This window comes from Pezoporus flaviventris, unplaced genomic scaffold (assembly GCF_033815535.1).
Source record: "Pezoporus flaviventris isolate CSIRO_AGI_PZ_B2104156 unplaced genomic scaffold, CSIRO_AGI_Pfla_v1 ptg000021l, whole genome shotgun sequence".
Classification (NCBI taxonomy): Eukaryota; Metazoa; Chordata; class Aves; order Psittaciformes; family Psittacidae; genus Pezoporus; species Pezoporus flaviventris.
In genome coordinates, this window is record NW_026892569.1 from 5,938,033 (window position 1) to 5,957,407 (window position 19,375).

The 19,375-nt window shown below is 43.7% G+C and overlaps 1 protein-coding gene across 5 annotated transcripts in view; it reads right to left on the reverse strand.

The window, feature by feature from the left end:
• LOC133270533 (monocarboxylate transporter 2-like) overlaps positions 1 to 18,158 on the reverse strand; it is a 41,952-nt gene extending 23,794 nt beyond the window's left edge. Inside the window, exons 1-3 of one of the 5 annotated variants that reach the window (XM_061455813.1) lie at positions 16,909 to 18,157; positions 13,243 to 13,383; positions 12,781 to 13,038 (exon numbers count right to left, since the gene is read on the reverse strand). In XM_061455813.1, the coding sequence (XP_061311797.1) occupies positions 12,781 to 12,997 (217 nt within the window). In that variant the 5' untranslated portion in view covers positions 12,998 to 13,038; positions 13,243 to 13,383; positions 16,909 to 18,157. Of the gene's footprint in view, positions 1 to 2,324; positions 2,557 to 12,780; positions 13,039 to 13,242; positions 13,982 to 16,908 lie in introns of those variants that run through there. The other 4 variants (XM_061455812.1, XM_061455814.1, XM_061455811.1 and 1 more) reach the window with 4 other exon arrangements.
• Between the last annotated feature and the right edge of the window lie 1,217 nt (positions 18,159 to 19,375).

Below are 19,375 nucleotides of genomic sequence, written 5' to 3' on the forward strand. Positions count from 1 at the left end.
AACTTCTTTTCAGGAGAGATCAGCAAAAAATCCAGTGTTAAACCATTCTCTAGCTTTTCAGCAAAGTAAATCAAGCTTTGCATGGGCATCTGAACATCTCTAACAGGCACCGCAGCAGAGCGAGACTTGGGCAGCCCTGTTCCTTTGATGAGAATTTCCAAATCACTGGAGTCATTCATAAGTCAAACTGCTCTGGTGCTAAATGCTCAGTCAATCAAATGAGATGTGTTAAATACACTCCTGGGCACATGTGTTCCATTAGCTCCATGTTCTGCAAGCTCCCATTGCGCGCCTGTCTGCAGCCACTGAGTGACGGTGTCTCAGCTCAGATCACTGCAGACAGGGTGATCAAACAAGCATAAATCTTATCTGAGAGCAGAGCAGAGGAGGAAAGGACTATTAAATGGACATAACTCTGAGCAACTGCAGGGCCAGTGGGAAGGTACAAAAGCACAATCACCTGCATTAAGTCTAAAAGCACCTAGATGTATCATCCCCCATATTACCATGTAATAGCATAAGGGAGAATAAGGCTAAAACTCCTTGACAAAAGGCAGGAGACAGCTGACTAGGATAAAAGTCTACTACAGTGTTCCAGGTACAGAGCCACTGGCTTGAAAACTTGGAAAGAGAAGAAAGCGGGTTGGAAAACCTGCAGACAGTAAAACGCAGAGGTGACCAGAGCAGCATTTTACCTGCTCCAGTGATGTCCTAACTTTAGTACCAGACCATGAAATTTACAGCAGCCTCCACTCATTTGCATAGTTTTGGCACCAAATACTAGCCATCTTTTTGACTTTCAAACCATGTAACTTCCTCAGACACTCATATGCAGACAATTGAACACACCAAAGGCATGGGCTGCCTGCTTTGGTTTTTTTTCCCCACTTGACTGCTTCAGAGACATTCCACGTAGTTTACCCCAGCCTTTTAAAACAGCATTTAAGTGTAACCTAAATGACAAGTGGTCCTTTTGCCTGCCTCCCCACAGCAGTTTCCCTCTCCCACCACAACTCACTTGCTTCTGTTGATATTGATGGGGCTGAGGCAAAAGTGCCTTTATCCACATTTAATAACAAGCCCCAGTGGAAATCTATCTCCAAGAGGCAGCACTCCCCAGGGCTTGGGCTCAGCATCACATCAGGGAGGCCAAAAGTGTGGCCTCAGACAATGGCACTGGCTTAAGCTGTTTGGGTCTTGCCCTCAAAGTGCTCCATTTGTGGGTTCTCAAGCCGGAACTCAGCCCTTGCAGAGCTACTTTCTGTGGGACCAAACCTTTGCAGTGGGTTATGATAGAATGGATTACTATAGGCTCTGATTCAAGCATCTCTTTACAAACCTTTACAAAGCATCTTTACTTTCAGCTATGCTCTCCAAAAACCACTACAATGCACTATTAAGGAAACAAAACAAAGCAAAAATCTCTGCTTTCAAGAAACAGCGTATTTTCAGAATTGCCTGAATAGCCAAGATATATATTGATAAAGTTTCCTGCAATTACAGAGCGTGGTTCCCATCTACCTCCCATCGCAGACTCAAAGGCAGTCCAAGTTTTTCACTGAGCCATGAAAGTGCTATCAGAATCATTTTAAGAAGAGCAGAGCTCTATGCACTGCTTTGCAACTGATAAGAATGATGGACTCTGGCGATTTCATTGCTGTAATTATAAGCTGCCACAAGAAACGAGCAGCTACTTCATTTATTGCTCCACTCCATGCTTGCCTTTGGCTGAAACCTAGGCCCAGCTATTGCACACCAGCCTACTCTCAGGGTGTTTTCATTGATGCCCATGGAAAGCTATTCGATTTCTGAGCAGGAGAGCTCACTGCTACCATCAGCAACACACCAGGGTCAGGCCTCTGGATGCACAGAGGCTTTATAGAGACCTCTGTGCCCATATTAATGAAATGGGCAATATTTTGGAAAGTAGCAAAGGTGCTGCAACCCCAACTGGAAATAAAGGGAATGTCAACATCAAACTGCTCATGGACCACAATTTCCAAGGCATTTAGAAACTTCCAAAAAGCCAAAAGGCACCCAGAGAAGTCAAAAGATGCCTGAACCCAGTAATAAATAAGGTGGGCATCAGACATGTTTGAAAACCCAAACCAACACCAATTTACCTCTGCAAAACTTCCCCTCAACCCCTTTAGGCTCCATGCATGATTCATTTCCCTAAAGGACATTGGAAACATGATCATAAAATGAACCTGTTCATAGTACCCATGCAGATGTCCCTCTGCACTGTCCTAGAGCTTAGATTTCTGGCTTATTTCTGCCCTTCCAATGCACCACACAGCAGGCGCTGGTGCAGGTTTACTCACCGGCACCGTATGTCGTGGCCAACATGATGGAGGAGACCCATGCGACCTCGCTATAGGACGTGCCAAAGAAACCCTGGATTTCTTTGAAGAAGATGGCTATGCCTTTGGGGAATGCGTACGCGAAGCCGATAGACACGAAAGCACCAAAGACCACTGCCCAGCCCCAGCCACCATCCGGTGGGCTGGGGGCTCGCCTTGCGTTAGCAGGCGGTGGCATAGCTCCTCAGAAAGCCTGAAACACAAGGTGCAAAGGTGGAGAGTCAGTCCTAGGTCCCCAGTCTATTCCATATAACTGGTATCTTCCTGTTAAATGGCAAAACAGAATGGCAGGGGTGCGACATTAGAAATAAGTAACCAGATTGAAGCTGCGATGCTGCTGCTTCACATCTTCAATGTGAAACCGAGAATCACAGAATCACCTAGTTTGGAAAAGACCTTTAAGATCACCAAGTCCAATCTTTACCCCAGGACTGCCAAGACCATCACTCAACCATGTCACTATGGATCTCATCTACATAGTTTTTGAACACTTGCAGGGATGGTGATTATAGAATCATAGAATCATAGTTTAGGATTGGAAAGGACCTTAAGATCATCTAGTTCCAACCCCCCTGCCATGGGCAGGGACACCTCACATTATCCTTACTCCAAAACCTGGCCACCCTTTTGGTAAAGAAATTTCTCCTAATATCCAAGTTAAACCTCCCCTGGTGCAGCTTGACGCTGCTAGCCCTTGTCCTATGACTTGTTGAGAGATGAAGTTAATATATCAGTTATATGGCATACAGCCTCCTGCATCCGTGCTGGGGCTGGCAGGAGAGTAGGATAGTCCCATGTATGCACAGTGGAGGTGAATTAGAACCAGTGCACCACCCCATCCGTGCGTGCCCCCAGCCCCAGGACAGGCTGGGCTGCAGTCCCAGACATGCATGGACCCCGCACCCTAACGTGGCAGCACCCACCTGCAGAGTACAGCACGGACACGGAGCCCCTTGTGGCCGACGGGACGCGGTTGGAATGGCACAGGATGGTCAGGACAGGGCGGGCGAGCTACCTGCACCGCCCCACATGGAACCAGCCTGCCCCGGCCCGCCGCTGGGTTCTACAGCCTTCCTGCTTGTTCCTTTCCCCTACCGCTTTTCCTGCACATACACACACACACACACACACACACACACACACACACACGCACTCCCAGCCGAGGCACTCGGGAAGCAGCCACAGTAATTTCTTTCCCTCCCTGTGTTCCCACCAGTATCCCAGCTCCGTTCTCCTCCTTACAAAGTCTCCGGCTGCTCTCTAGTCCCGTACCTCCACAGCACTGCAGCCTCACGGTCATCCACCCGCTGGTTACGTTCACCCATTCCATGTATATTCCGGCTTTTAGGTCAAAGTCTGTTTCAGGAAGCGATAGCAATGTTTGCCCTTGATGGAAAGTTGTAATTTTCGCTGGAGACATGCATCTTGCTCAACCTGCCTTAAGTAACAGCCCTTGGCTCTTGGAGGAACTCAGCCTCATGCCTTTCCAGCCCCAGTTTTGGACATTCATATGGAGCCGTTAGGTGAGTGTCAGCACCCTGTCACCTCCCACAAGAGACCTTCTTTCCTCTGTGTGTAACCAGGAAGACTGGGGAATGATTTGGGCAGATTTTACAAATCAATTTGGCAAAACACCAAATTATTTGCCTGCAAATAATCACACTGCCTGCATTGCAAACACAGCAGTTTCTTTCCAGTTCCCCCGAGCAGAGCTTCCCTTTCTGCCTTGGCTTCTCTGCATGTTCAGGCTCAGACCAACTCTTCCCCAATCTCCTATAAAGCTGCATTCAACCTTTTTTTTTCTTTTTCCTCCAAAAAAAGACAACCTAACACTCAAAACCCCAAGTCACACTAGTTTAGTGTGTGGAAATGAGCTGGGTTTAAAATCTGTATTTAAAGTTCTGTTGCTGTTCACATTTTTATTTCCTCCTCTTACTCTATCATTAGAACACCAACCATGCAGCAATGAAAAAGGGGGCTGTGGGATCCCCCTGCATGAGATGGAGGTCCTCTGCATGGGGATGCTGGGAGCCTTTCCCAGGCAGTCCAGGAAGAGCAAATCCCTGCTCATGAGGGTCTCTGTGAGGTTTGGCCGCTATCCTGTCTCACACCTTTCTGGGCCTGTACAGAGCTCTTCCCTCCCCAAGGAATGGGGGATGAAGCTTGCTGCTCCTGGCTGGTGTTTCTTCTCTAATCTTGAACAACACAGTTTTAACAGTGGCACCACTGTTGTTCAGGTACAACCATGTCAATCTGTGATGAAATAAGGAGCTCTGCTCCTCTGTATTTCCATCCTCCCTCCAACACTCTCAAAACAGACACTGCATTACTGTAAATCCTATTTTTCTACATACATAATTAAGCAATAATGAAGAGGAATGGGAAAAAAAAAATAAAAAAAATCACTGCCTAACTCAGTAGTTTTCCTGGCACAATCAACCTAGAGCTTTAGAGATGCCCTTACAACACGTCTGTAGGATGTTTTATTACTACTATTTCTTTCTTCCTATAAAACTGAGTAAACTTAAAATGACCGGGCAGCCTTTACTCTCAGGTAGAAGGGCTCCAGGATGACCTGGAGAGTCTTGTTTTCATACAGCCCAGACCCACTTCATGGGCCATGAGGATACCTACTTTTACTGCATCACCTCCACTATGTAGTCTTGCACACACAAAGGAGCAGAGTGCAGTGGTGGGCAGTCTGCCATCACAAGAGACAATTAAAGTCTCTCCAGCATGAAAGCCCTGCCTGCAGCTGAACAAGGGGATAAACCCAAGGGACAGGGCTGTTTCCCTCTATTTTACTACAGAGGGATGAGGGTTTGGATTAGTGGAGTTTTTCCTCATAAACGAGAATAAGGTTTGCTTCAGAGGCTGGTTTCTGTGTTCTGTCCCCCAAAAATAACAGCTCAGACCAAATACGCATAAACACACCAGAGACTGAACTCGGGCACATCCTCAGCAGCAGTGTGGAAGGTGGGGAGGACAGACGGAAACACCCAGGAGCAAAGGGATGAAGAAGCAGCCATGACCTCAACTGGAAGATGGGCCTTTCCTTCCAACACTAAATTTAGTCCCATATTAAAGCATGTTCCTTCAGCAAACCTTGATATGACAGCTTCTGCGTACATGTGCTCACGGGCTGGTGGCAAACTCAGAACTGGAGCAGGAAACCAGTTGCAGCAGGAGGTACTGGGGGCAAAGAAATGATTTCTAAAGATGTCTGAAAACGATTACTGTTCGCCCTCATGATGCTACTCTGGATGCTCACAAGCAACGCACAGCATCCTGAGAGCAGAGGGTGGGTCTGACAGCCGAAACAGTGTGTTCCCTAGGTCAAAAAGAACTAAGTAGCAATGTGGGGAGGATTGGGCTCATCTCACAGTAGCTGCCTGCGTGAGTGCTCCCCCTCCATCCGGGGAGCAGAAGCACCCCCGGGGCAGGCTCCACTCACCCATCCACAGAGAGCAGAAGCTTCCTGCAGGGCAGGGTTTTAATTTGCTGGCAAGGAGCAATGAAATTGATTGAAATTGCAAATACCTTCTCCAAATGGCTCACTCCCCTATCGCAATGCTCCATGTAAATATGAGACTGCTATTGTGGTGTATTCCCAGTACTCCACTACAGAGCTGTCCAAAGAAGAGGGGCAAAGTGGGAGGAGGGGCCAGGAGCAAGGCAGAATACCAAACTCTTCCTCTCCCCCCAAAAGGGTCCATTTTCACTTCCTTTTCATAGGATCCTTCCTTCCCATAGAATCACAGAATTCTACGATTCTATGGAAAGGGCCTATTCCACAAACTTTGCAAAGCTTTCCACGACAGTTCCCATAGATATTTTAAGCCATGATTTGTAAAATCAAATGAACCAACATAATTCATTATTGAAACTTAAGCTTTGAGGAACAATATTTAAAACCCTAGAATGGTTTGGGTTAAAGGGATCTCATCCAACTCCAACCCCCTGCCACAGGAAGGGACACCTTCCACTGGACCAGGTTGCTCCAAGCCCTGTTCAACCTGGCCTTGAGCACTGCCAGGGATGGTGCAGCCACAGCTTCTCTGGGCAACCTGTGCTAGTGCCTCAACACCCTCACAGGGAACAACATAAGGTCACAGAAAACCAATTGCAAGTGTTGACAACTTGAGTGCTTTTTCTTTTCCTGGAAAAGAAAACGAAAGGAAAGAAATGGGCTCACATGAGAATGGAAAGCATTTCTATTTATTCTCAAGTGCACCACTTTGGTATTTGGAAAGAATTTTGTTCAAAGCCTTTACACAAGGCATTTTATTACAGCCAAAGGTAGGAGCTACAACTCCATAAGCCCAACAGTTTTTCCTCCATTGAGTCTTTGAAAGTCAATTAAAGGCCTTAGAGATTGCTCCCACGTTAAATAAATAAATCCATACCTAGCTCTGCTGCATGAAAACAGTGTCTGACAAATGAGCACCTAAACAGGCAACTCTGCGCTGCTTTAAAGGGCCTGCAATCCTCACTTCCATGGCACACCTGCATTTCTTAAAATTATTCCACTATCATCTTCCATTTGCCCATAAAATGCATCAGCAGTGAAACACAATCCTTAACCACAGTTAAAATGGAGCTTCTGATTTAATGAATGAGATTATAAGCAGCAATTGTCCAGAAAACCAAAGGGCTGAATGCCATGGCCCAGGACATGATGCCATTACTCTCCTCTTAGGAGACAGATATCCCAGCCCTCTGAAAATAGGCCCATACATTTATTTTCCTAATAATCTTCTTAACTTTTTCCAAGTGATCAATCCATAATAATATAGAGTGTTACCTGGGAAAAGGTTTCAATTCAGTAAAACTCTTGGCTCTGGACCCCAACCAGATGCAATCACAAAACACAGACCTGGGGAGAGATCAGTAGTACCCTCTCTGGCAAGCACCGAATTGCCCTCATACCTCTGCATTCTCCTCACCACTGAGCATGACCAGGCTGATACAACACATTCCTCAGTGTTTAGCCACAAGACCTCCAGCATTCATGGATTTACCACTAATATTTTCATACTCAAGGTTTTAATTAAAGGTAACCTCACCCTGCTCAGCAGCTCTCAGAGCACTGAGCAGCAGGAAGGATGCGAGCAGCACCCCACCAATGCAGTACCTACACATGGTCCAAATGGGGCATGTGGGTCAAGCATCATCTACCTGCATCCCTTTACATCCCTATGGCTAGTTCAGGGGGAACTTGAATTTCTACACAACCTCTTCACCACTATGTAAGATGCTCTGCTGTGGGCAGTCACCAGCTCCATGTGTCCCTGGCACCATGTGGAGTCAAGGGATGTCAGTGCTGGCACTGCTCAGAACCACCCGGGATGCTGGCAGGGCCTCGTGGCTTTGCATTCCACTGAGTAATGTTTTACAAGGGGGTCAAGGAGAGGTTAAAACAGAAAGTTATGAAATGTCCAGCTTGCTTTTTGCTAAACCCCAGTATTTATAGCAAGGGGCCAGGCAGAGGGGCTCATACAACACAAAATAATCTCTCCAGAGCCAGCAAACCCCTTGGATGGCTCCAGCCCTGCATCCACACCATCAAAACAACCAGGTGCATGCAGCATTGCTGCTGGATGTGCTGCTTTCCTGGAGGTGATAAAATAAACTGAGCAGTGACATCAGTTCTGCTGTTTTTCCCCTGTTGCAGGAGTTTAATCAGCAGCCCAAACCAAAACATTTTTGTTAGGAAAGAGATGGCCACAATTAATCTAAATCTAATAACTAGAACGTTTTCACTGGGGAATTAAAACAAATTATTCCTTTGCTATTGCATCTTCATCTCATTTACATTTTAATCCCAGTAGGATCTTCCTCTGTTATATTTGGAAAATGACTGCACAGAAAGGGAAAAACAACTCTGTTGAAGTACTCAAAGATGCATCCAGAATTTAGCTATTAGCTTTTACGGCAGAAGTCTGGCTATGCCAAGATGAGAATGGTTGAAAATTAGGACAAATACTGTGGTTTGTTCCAAACACTGCTGAATGCAGAGCCTGGTGGCATTTCAGCCTGTGCACACAAAGACAGACAAACAAAAGGTTGGGGCATAAGGTTGCGTTGAAGGTGTAATTACACATTAGCCAGAGCGAAGCAGGTTGCTCTTTCATTTGTACCAAAATGAAAGGGGACTCTACTGGAGATCACTGTGTGCAGAGGGAGCCTATGCCTTCCCACCCCCTGGTTCTCCACTTCCAGGAGGTGGGAGAAAACACTTAAGCCTTGTTTTCCTCGCTGTGAGGTTTCTTTGCAGGATAACAGGCTCATACCTTTTGACTCAAGGTAAATATGTAGTGAATAAAGGCGCTTTAGTGTTGTCAAAGTAACATCAGTACTATATCCCATCTTATCCCAGTTTGCCTTACTACTTTGCCTGCTTGTTCTTGTTTTGAAGCAGAAGCACACTAAAAATAAATAACCTACATTTCTGCCGTGTCAACGATGGGAAGTCCTGGTAAACACAAACTGTCACACACGTACCACCCTCCAGATCCCCCATCCTGTCACAGGGTAGCTGATCCCACTAAGGATACCAGGTTAAACCAGCAGCAGAGGCAGCAGCTTTCTCCACCCCAGAGCAAGTTCTCTCTACTTTCAGCCAGTTTAGAGTCACTGTATAATCCCAGTCTAACCACACAGTAATTATTTTCATGTGATCTTGTGCATCCCTTTGCTTAGGAAGATACAAAGTGATGGCAACATACCAGAAAGGCAGCAACCACACAGTCTAAGGTGGGAAGAGATGAGTTCACACATCATGTGGTGTGGATAGCTGTGTGTAATATCACTCAAGGCTGATCAGCCTTCCATGCCCTTAACATGGGGTGATGTAATACACAGAATTACTCTAGGTAAACCCAGACAGGCTCCTGTGCCTGCTTCTTCTATGTTGCTTTGCCCTTCTGGCTGACCGTTGTCTAGCAGATCAAGCACGATGCTTTAGTATTAACTTTCAAGTTCTTACACAGATTGTTCTTTAGAAGCTTGTTGAACTATTGACACTGTACATCCCACAAGATCAAAAGGAGGAGACTTTCGGTCCAAGTGTAGTATTTACTCAGGCTTGCTGTAATCCTGGCTTTACAGACTGACCTTCCCAAGAGCCCCCTAAGTGCAACAGAAATGACTCCTCATAAGACTGGCTTCAAGGATGCACCTGTTATCTAGGTTATGTTTATAGGGCATTCCATCACTTAACATTCCTGGAGACCTTTGTGAAACCAAGGGTTTACAGATGCAGAATTCATTGCTAAAATCTCATCTGGTTTCCCCTTTCCCAAATGCCACGCTTGGGGCTGAAATTTGCCAGGTTCCTACTGCTATAGATCAGCAGATCAACCACTGAAGCTGAAAGGTGAAATCCTGGCTCCACTAAAGGTGATGGCAAGGTGCCTGCTGACTTCAGAACAGCCACAGTTTCATCCACTAATTATATTCAGTGTTTGTTAAAACTTTTTGTTTTAATTAGTCTAATGCAAAGAAACACATGCTGTCCCAAACGACTACTCATGTAGTTAGCTGTAGCATTTATGAATATCATAATACTAAAGTTGGGGTTTAAAGGTATAATTCTCCCCAAAGGGATTCATCCCTTGCATGTCCTCAACCACTCTGAGCAGGCTCTGCTGGTGCTTTCCTCCTCCTTCAAATACAATGTGCAGCTTCCCTGGATGCTACAGAATTGCTCTAGACTTATGCTGGTGTAGCTGAAAGGAAGATCAAACTGAGTATTCAATTACTTATGCACCCAAAGATATTTATTCCCCGAGATGAAACTCCTAAATCTGTTACTGCCAGTCCCTCTTCTATTACTATTCAGGTGCTGCTGCTTTCAGATCTATGGAGTTGTCAACACTATTTACTGGAAACAAAAAGTGAAAGATTAGAACATGACAGGGAAATGTTTAGAATTATTGTTTGCACAGAAGAGGTAACTGATGTTCATTAATTCTAGAAGAGTGTAATTGCTACACAGGGATGCTTCCCAAGACTTTTTATTGTATCCAAGATCTATTTGTTTCATACTTCGAGGTTTTTGTTTCATTTTTAAACCCAGATACTACAGTGGGTAAAAACTGAGGTCAAGAGCAACAGCTACAAGACCACAGGACAGACCTCAGAGAGGAAAGGGGCTCTTGCAGCAATGTTTGTGAAAACACCAGACAAGAAGGGATGGGACCCCCCTGTCAGCACTGACTTCTTCACTCAAGGTCTATGTAAAGGTAAATGCAATGCTGCAAAGGAAAACTCATCTTGCTTCACAGCATCCTGTATTTTCCTCTTTATGCTGACACCCTCCTGTTGTTAGCATGTGCCATAGTTTTAATGATGGCTCTGCAGCAATAAGACTTCATAAAAGTCTGTAGGTAAAGATCAATGAAGAAAACCACAGGGTTTATTCTGTAATGGCCTCAGCCCCCATCAAGATCACTGACAGAAGTTCTTTTTGATATACTCTCCCCTGTATCTTCATCAGATGTTGAGGGCCCTAGCTCAGGGAATGTGAAAAATGAAAAGCCAAAAATCTCAACCAGTCAACTCAACCTGTCTAACGTTCAATGTTCAGTTTCAGACATCCAATTTTCAGAGGGCCGTGAAAAGCCACACTGAGGAAATGAAAAATGAGCCCTCTGACAGTGCTCACAGCCTGAACCTGTCCTCAGTCTCTCACCCAGTCTCTCACCCTGTCCTCTGTTAGCCCTTCTCAGTGCATGAAACCACCAGAGCCAAACAGCAGCCAGAAGACACACATTCACTGCTTCAAGGGGAAATAGGTGATCAATATAGCTGCTGATTTAATAACCCTGGAACTGAACCTTTCTGTCCATGTGCAGTGGAGACAATAGCCCAAAGAACTCCGCAAAGTCTCCTCGCTGCCTGGCCTCACAGCCAGATGTGAAAAGGCTCTTTCTAGTCACATACATCCCAAACCTTGAGCATGCCAATCATCCCTGGTGGGTTAGCAACACCGGCACCAGCCCGCTGTGAATGGGCTGAGACCCATTCAGTATCCCTTGACAAGGACTGGATTCAAATCAGCAAGTCAAAGTCGCTTGCTCCTGTGCCAGCTTTCCAAGGCATGCTGTTATCTTGGGAATCGCACGCGTAATAACACAAGGCATGAGTTGTCAAAGGAGTACACACAGGTTGTCCACAGAGTCACAGGTATTGCTCGCGGCACTGACAGAGCAATGTGTATCACTGTTCCAAGTGCCAGACGAGCTCTACAGAAATTTTCCCCTTTCAACTTAATCCATCCGTATCAATGACAAAATGTCTTTTTTTTTGCCATGTAAAACCAGTTCCTAAAATACATGAGATGAGTGTGCATGACTTCTGTACACAGGGTGCACCCTTGATGTCTACAGTACGTGACCCAAGAAGCCTCCAAACTGCACCAACCTGAAAGCAAGGGGATACTGAGAGGATCCCTCCATCTACAACTTTGTTGTAATAGTCTTTCCCAAAGTGTGCATCCATGACCTCATTTGAGAAAGAATACGGGTTTGGGTAGATGTGATTTGGTGTGACTGCTCTTGTTTTCTTTAAGTGTTAATCCTTTTACCTTTCACCCTTGCAAAACAAGCTAAGAGGATCTAAGAGCCAGCTAAGAGCCCAGAAATAACCCCCAAACTCACAAGCATCATGACCAAAAGCAAGATGGTCCTCTACTAACCATTAACAGCAAGATACACACCAGCGTCTCAGATCAAAGTGACAGACTGATACCTGGCATCAGTATGCAAGGGAAATATCCCTCAGCATATCCACTCGAGGATTTAATTATGAGGACAAGCAGTACCTTCACAACACCTTTGTGCAACAGCAACTTTTGCAGCCAAGGTACAAATATCCAGTGAATCTTTTAACTTCAAGTAACTGGTGGGCACATTTGTTCTTTCAGAAAAAATCAGCAGAGGCAATCATCATCCCTTAATAAATTATCTGCAGCAAAATTTTAGCAAGAGAATTAGGGAAAGACATACTTGTATCCTGTCTCAAGATTTACATGCATGTTCACCAAAGTTTTGAGTATCCGGTATCATGAATGCAAGCAACACATTTATTGTTTCAAACAGAAAGCCAACAGTAGGAACAGAACTAAAGACAGTACTAAATATGCTGAAATAACTGCCCAAGACTCAATCCCAACATGGCCTCTCCCCACACATAGCAAGACTTCTGATGAAATAACAAGAATTGATGGCATCATACACGCCAATAAAATACTCAACAGTACTGGTTTTCTCTGTTTTGCCAATGCATGTCATCAGAAAACAGCCAAACTTGCAGTTAGAGCTTTCCAAGAACTTTGTCAAAGAAATATACTCTCCCCTACCAAGGGTTCCAACCTCCTCTTTTCCAAAGAAAAATATGGTCTTGCCTCACTTACCTCCTCCGTAGGTGGTAGCACACATGATGGACGTTACCCAGGCAATCTGGCTGTAGGAGATGCTGTAAACAGCCTGGAGCTCTTTGAAGTAGATTGTGAAAGCTTTAGGAAAGGTATATGCAAATCCAACTGAGATTGAGGCTCCAAACACCACTGCCCACCCCCATCCGCCATCAGGGGGTACATAGCCCAGGTCTGAAGAGACTGGAGGAGACATTGTCAATCCAGATTTCAAAGCAAAATCTACTTCACGCTGTCCTGCAGGGCAAAGGATATGTATGTTTTACAGAAGATGCATATTGTGTAATCACACATTATTTTAAAGCATAGTGATATAATTTAGAGGTACAGAGGATCACCCACTCTTGAAGCCTTGATCTTTTGCTGTTGTGCAGTTCTAACACAACCAAAATCACCCTTCCCTCCCAATAACCCTTCTACCAGTATTTTAAATATACACACCCTCAAAGTTCTCCCACAGCTTCCACCTCCAGGGACACACCTCATTCACAACTGAAGTTAAAGCCTCTGCTTTCTCTTCTCTCCTGTATCCAGCCAGTAGCTTGGTGTCTCAACTCAGGAGTTGGCTGCTGGAGGTTGCTCCTGCAACGGTCTCACCAGAGAGAACCAGATGATGCAGTTGTAGTGTTTTTAGGGTAAATGCCTCATTGTGTATTTTTCAGATGTGGGTGGAAAACATTATGATTTTGTGTTATCCCTCCTTAAAAGAATAATTCCCATTTTGTGAACAGCAGAATGGCCCCACAGCATGTCCAGCTCTCCTGTTCTGCAGGGGGACAAGGCTCTCTTGGCTGTTCGTTTCCGTCAAGCCAACAAGCAACATGTAAGCAACTGCTTGCAAAGAGGCTGAAGTTTCTTTCTACTTAGGGGCAGCAATTCCACTTGCGCCTGGTGCCTGCCAGGTTAGCAGATTATGCTCAGGAGCAACACAGATCAAAGAGGGCATTCACTCACTTGCATTCTTCCCATTTTCCCTAGCCATTAAAATAAAATGAGGGTAAAAGGAAAAGCACCACCTCTTGGGAGTTAGTCCATAGGCCTCCTGTCAAGGTCAACGCATTAAACCAGAGAGGAGGAGGTACCACAGCAAGGAGTGCCACGTAGGTGCACCTGCATCTTTGCGGATAAAAGGTGATTTATTATCTTCATATACTGCAAACTCAGAAGCTGAGAAGGAAAAGGCATCATCAGAGCTAATGGGAAGCAGCAAGTACAGATAATCAGCTGGACACATTTTACTGAACCATAGAGGCAACAGTCAGCTAACTGGGGAGAGAGGGACCTTTGCTTATCTTGCAAAAAGAGAGGAGAAAAATTCCAGAACCTTAGGAAAAGTTAGATGCAAATTGCATCTATCTGAAAGTGCACTGCCTCTTGAGAGATGTAGTTTGGAACCAAACTGTAAGTACAGGGACACTACTGGAACCATAGAGAAATTAAAAAAACAAACAGTATTTTAAGCTGGTAGGTATAGGTTTATGAAGGTATACTCCTGAATTCATGCTTTCTTTCATCTGCTTTTACAGCTGTTGCTTCAAGGACTTCCTGGCAAATGCACAGGTAAGAACTATTCAACTTTTAACATACAGGAAAACCCCTATGGCCCTAATCCCCTGTCCAAAGCAGTTGAGGAAACCCTAACTGTACTGGAGAAAACATTGGTCCAAAAAGCTCCTATTTAATATATCCAGTCTTTAATTTCTACTTGGATGAAATCCAGGGTAGCAAGTTGCTGGGTTTTCTGAGATTTCATTGCTATACCAAGAGAAGGCCAACTAAGAAGTCTTTTACTGCAGCAAAATAATAAATAATATGAAAATGTCCTGTTACATGATGAGGGATGCTACGGTACAATTTCAGCAGCAAGACAGATGGCACTTGCAAAGTTTCTCCTGTTCTGATATTAAGTAATAAAATAGTCTCATGGAAATTCATGGAACATTATTTCCCCATTACTGGCATTCAGAATATATGGAACAAGTCATTCTGGTGAAGAATCTATCATCCCTCATCATTAAAGTTTTACCATAGAAAGAATAGTTGTCTTTCAGAATTAACTATTCTTTGTTACCATAGATGGGATTTTAAAAGGAAACCTAAATTAAAGAGTAATAGTGGTGATGTTGGAATGACTGTCCATTGACAAGATGTTTAAGAGTTTTTATTACTTATCATATTTGCATTTCATGGCACTGTTTCTTTCATCTATGCTTATTCTACTCAATTTAAGCTACTCAAATATTAGAGAACACCAAGCTCGCAAAAAAACATTGACATATCCTCATGTCTTTGAAATCAGGCAAAGTAAAATTGATTAAGGGGTGAGCATTGTGAGGACATGTTCCCTTATTTAACATTATGTTTGGTATTCACAGTCTACCAAAGTTTATAATATGCAAAACTTCTCGGGCACCTCAAATTCATATATCTTTTGGCAGCCCTTTAAAAAGGTCGAGCCTGAACTTCCAATATATTTTCAGGGATTAACAAGAAAGGTCATTTTTTTATTACCACCAATTCATTCCTCCTGTAAAACCTTGAGTAATTGTGCACCACCTTTAAAAGTCTCACAAGATGAATATATTTGTTCACTGAATCTCATTTTCTGTTTAATGGGAGATTTATTAAGAATACATTAGCATAAAATCAGATTCTGGTATCGGTTTCCTTGTCCAGCTTTTCTTTATCAAGGCAATTTCTTACGTAATACAGAAAACCAAAGAGAGGAACTGAAGATAAATGAAAACATAGTGTACACTAGGAAATAAAAACCATATAAACTGCCTTTTACTTCCCTGACTGTAAAACAAGTCTTCCAGAGGCTGGCCTGGAGGAACTGAACTTTAGGGACTATTTTAACAGTTTAATAGCCTGAGCAATAAACAGTAATGGGAAACATCGATACTCTCCCTCACGTCTCCTGTGGCACCCCCATGGTTTGTGGGGACAGCAGCACTAAGGAGGGCACAGGACCATCCTCTCATGGGATATTACCCCTTTCAGTTACCACGCTCTCAGCCATGTCCTTGTCACCTTAAAGTTCCTCAGCCCCAGTCCTCGTGTTCTACAGGTTTGTTCTTCATTACCATGTGGCGTCACAGCAGCTCCTTCTCCAATATCCACTTCAAGGAAAACTTTTGCATTTTGATTTCCCTTTTTAATAACTGTTCTCTAAACTGTTTGATTTCCTCCTGGAAGCCCCTGTTTTCTTACATCAGTGCCCTCGCTTACCCTTACCACGTTTGGGGTTTTCCTCTGCTCAATATTGCTCAGGCCCTGCTACACCACTGAAATAAAATTACAGCCCTATAATTTTCCAGGTCTTATTTAAATGAATGGAAGCATTACAGTTCATTTGCTGTTCTCTAGTTACATTGTGCATGTAATTTCATTTGTCAGGTCTCTGAAATGACCCCATCCTTGATCGCTTCTCTTTCCTTCACTCAGAAAGCACTGAAAACTCCACCTCTTAATTCACCTTTCACTGGAGCAGAGGAAAATCGTGAGAAAATTGCCTTCGTATAGACATGGCCTGACTCAAGTTCACTGGTAGGCTCTTTCCTTTTACTAATGTTTCCTTTTTTTACAAAGTTATACATGTCTGGAATTCCCATTTCTCCATCCACCATTCCCTATAGGCTTCCTGCTTTATTCCTCTTACTTTTTTAGACCTACTTATTCTTGATCACATCTAGATACTCATTATCCACTATTTTTTCCTCCTGTTTAGGAAACTAGATAAAGCTATTATCGACAACTTCAAAATAAAGAAATTCAGGTCTCTTGAACAATCAAGGCCCTCACATCTCAATCTTGTTGATATTACCATCTTCTTAATTTGTTGAAGATTTTTTCTTTTGGAACCAACATATACAATCACAGTCCTCCATTCTGTAATTAAATCAACTGGGGACTATTCTTAGACTATACAATTACTTTCTATATTTGTTTTATTTGGTTGGGTGTGATTTTTTGTTGTTAAAGGACAGCACCATGACAAATCAAACCCAAGTCTAACGCAGCTTCACCTGTCTATACAAGGACTCCCTTGTTTCCCTCAACCCAAGCAAGCCACTGCACACCATACATACATACAAACTCACTGACCACTGTTCAGTGGGATGCTCTCTCTTCCGCAGAGATGGGTACCACTGGGACTCTCCTTCCTGTGTCTCTCCTGTTTCTGGCTCCCCTGGCAGTGACCTGCTCAGCTTTTAAAACCATTTGCTGAACTCTTCCCCCACCCCAGATGCAGCAGAGATCAAAGGTTGAGATCAGAGGCTGTATCCTCAGATACAAGACCTTGCTGTAACTCACAACACCCTTTCTCACCCAACCCCTCAAGCTGTATCCAAAGGCAACTACATCCCACATTAACTAATATTCCAAGAACAGGGATGGCCATTTGCCTACCAGAGACAACATGAGTGCCAGCTCCCCATTTGTAGTGCTTGGAATGCTGGCCTCTCACATCTCTGTTGATATTTATAAATTACTTGCCAGATATCCTTTTTCCTTCCTTCCTCTCTTCCTTGTACATATTAACTTATTCTTTCTTCACACCACACTTCTGCAGGTTCTGCTCCCATTCTCTCCTCTGGGGGCATTTGCATACAGAGATCCCCTATCTTTGCCTATCCTGCTGTAGGAATTTTAACCTCCTGCCTGAAATTCTCTTTCACAACATCCAAGTCACCTAAAATCCTGCATCAGGCTTATTTTGATCACTCAAGAGCAAAGGGATTCACAGACCACAGCAACACTTATCAAAGGGTCAATTTCACCCAGGAGCGAGGGGAGGAGGATATGCAAAGTTCCTGAATTTCTTGCTAGTAAACAAGTGGATGACTTGGACAAGCGAGCAATGTCCACAATGTGAGTCCACACTTTGTGGAGGTTTAATATAACCCAATTTCAGTAGGAATGTTTCCACAAGACTTAGGTTGCAAATCCCCACTTGAGGGATTTAAAACATTCCCCTGGCATGTTTATAATCCAGACGTTGTAATACACTACTTAAGCACAAGAAAATGCAGGAATCAAGCTGACTGTAGGCAGGTCAGGGTAATGTTCTCATCCAATCTAGTAGAAAACTCAACAGAAAGGTAAATAAACACAGAGAAAAATAATATATCCAAGCTAACTTTGCATGTCAGCATTTACTTCAAACCACATTTCCTTGGGGCCACATGCAGTCATCCATGCTGTTTTGTATTGCCCCAACAAAAACACCTTCCTTGCAAGGACACAGCAAATGCTTAAACCCATGCACTAGCTCGCTAGTTTACATTAAAAAGAAAGGCTGCTACCAGCACTATTGCAGCCATCTCAATGCTCGTTTCACACAGGATACACAATGCACTGGTCAAATTTAAAAGGATTTTCTATCAGCCAATACTACCAGCATGCTGAAAAAGTCTCCAAGTGTCAAAAGACAGCAAAATAAATTCTTGGGAGAAATCCATCGAGGGCTATTAAATACAAAGATGCCACCTCTGGCATTGCAGTTGCAAATTGCTGGAGGTAGGGGAATATTGACAGCCAGGTCCATTCTTGTCTCCCCCGATATCCACTGTCAGGGACAGAATACCAGTTGAACATACCTAGGTCTGAATTGATCTTATGGTCCAGCCCTCTTTACTTCGCTGGTCATGGCTTCTACAAGTTATTCTTTCTAAAAGCATCTTACAGCCAGAAATGTAACAAGCATATCCCATGTGTTCTGTCTTCTGAAAGGACTATATCAATTATAGGTGCTATGAGAATTCACTGCAGCGTGTTGGAGATGCCTGTGGTCCTCAGTGCTGTCCCACTCAAGGTCATCAGAAGCTGCCTATTGAAGAGGCTGAAATCATACCAGACCTAGGGTTCACAAGAGTCATTTCTTTCAACACTACGACCTTTAAGAGCAATGTTACTGTGAAAACTCAATGGCTTTGCAAAAGGTGAAATTCCTTTTAGAATTTGGTAGTTTCTACACTGCTGGTCTTTTCTTCTAAAACTGTGCTTTCCCCTTTGCTTGCAGATAGTTCCCTGGGCTCTGAGATATTTTAGACATTTTGGTACTTTACCAAATCAAAACATGAATTTGCCTTTGTTAAATTATGTTGTCCCTCCTTCCACTTCTGTGTTAATAGCAATTGCCTTCATTATAAAAGCTTTCTACTGATAGTTATTGGGCTGTGGCCATTTGTATGCACTTCAGACGTAATAGCAATTCAAACGATTGAGACTGCTTTTCAAAATCACTTTGGAATACCTTGGAAAAATCACCGCCATCAGTGGCCGAGATAAAAAAAAGCAGCAGAAACTCTTTTACTATTCCATCAACCTATGAAAAATTGAAATGTGAAGGACTAATCAGATGGCTCTTTAATACTTGCTCTCCATATACCATTTTTTATGTAAAATGTGGCACATCTCTTATTTCTTTCAAGAAAAAACAAAATGCAAGTTTCAGAGTAAATACTATTTAAGCACTTCACTTACTGGCTGTGAAAGAAGGTTAATTTGATATTCACCAAATAGTCCTGCCCCTGAACTTTCAAAAATGCCTGAAGAAATCTGTTGCTGA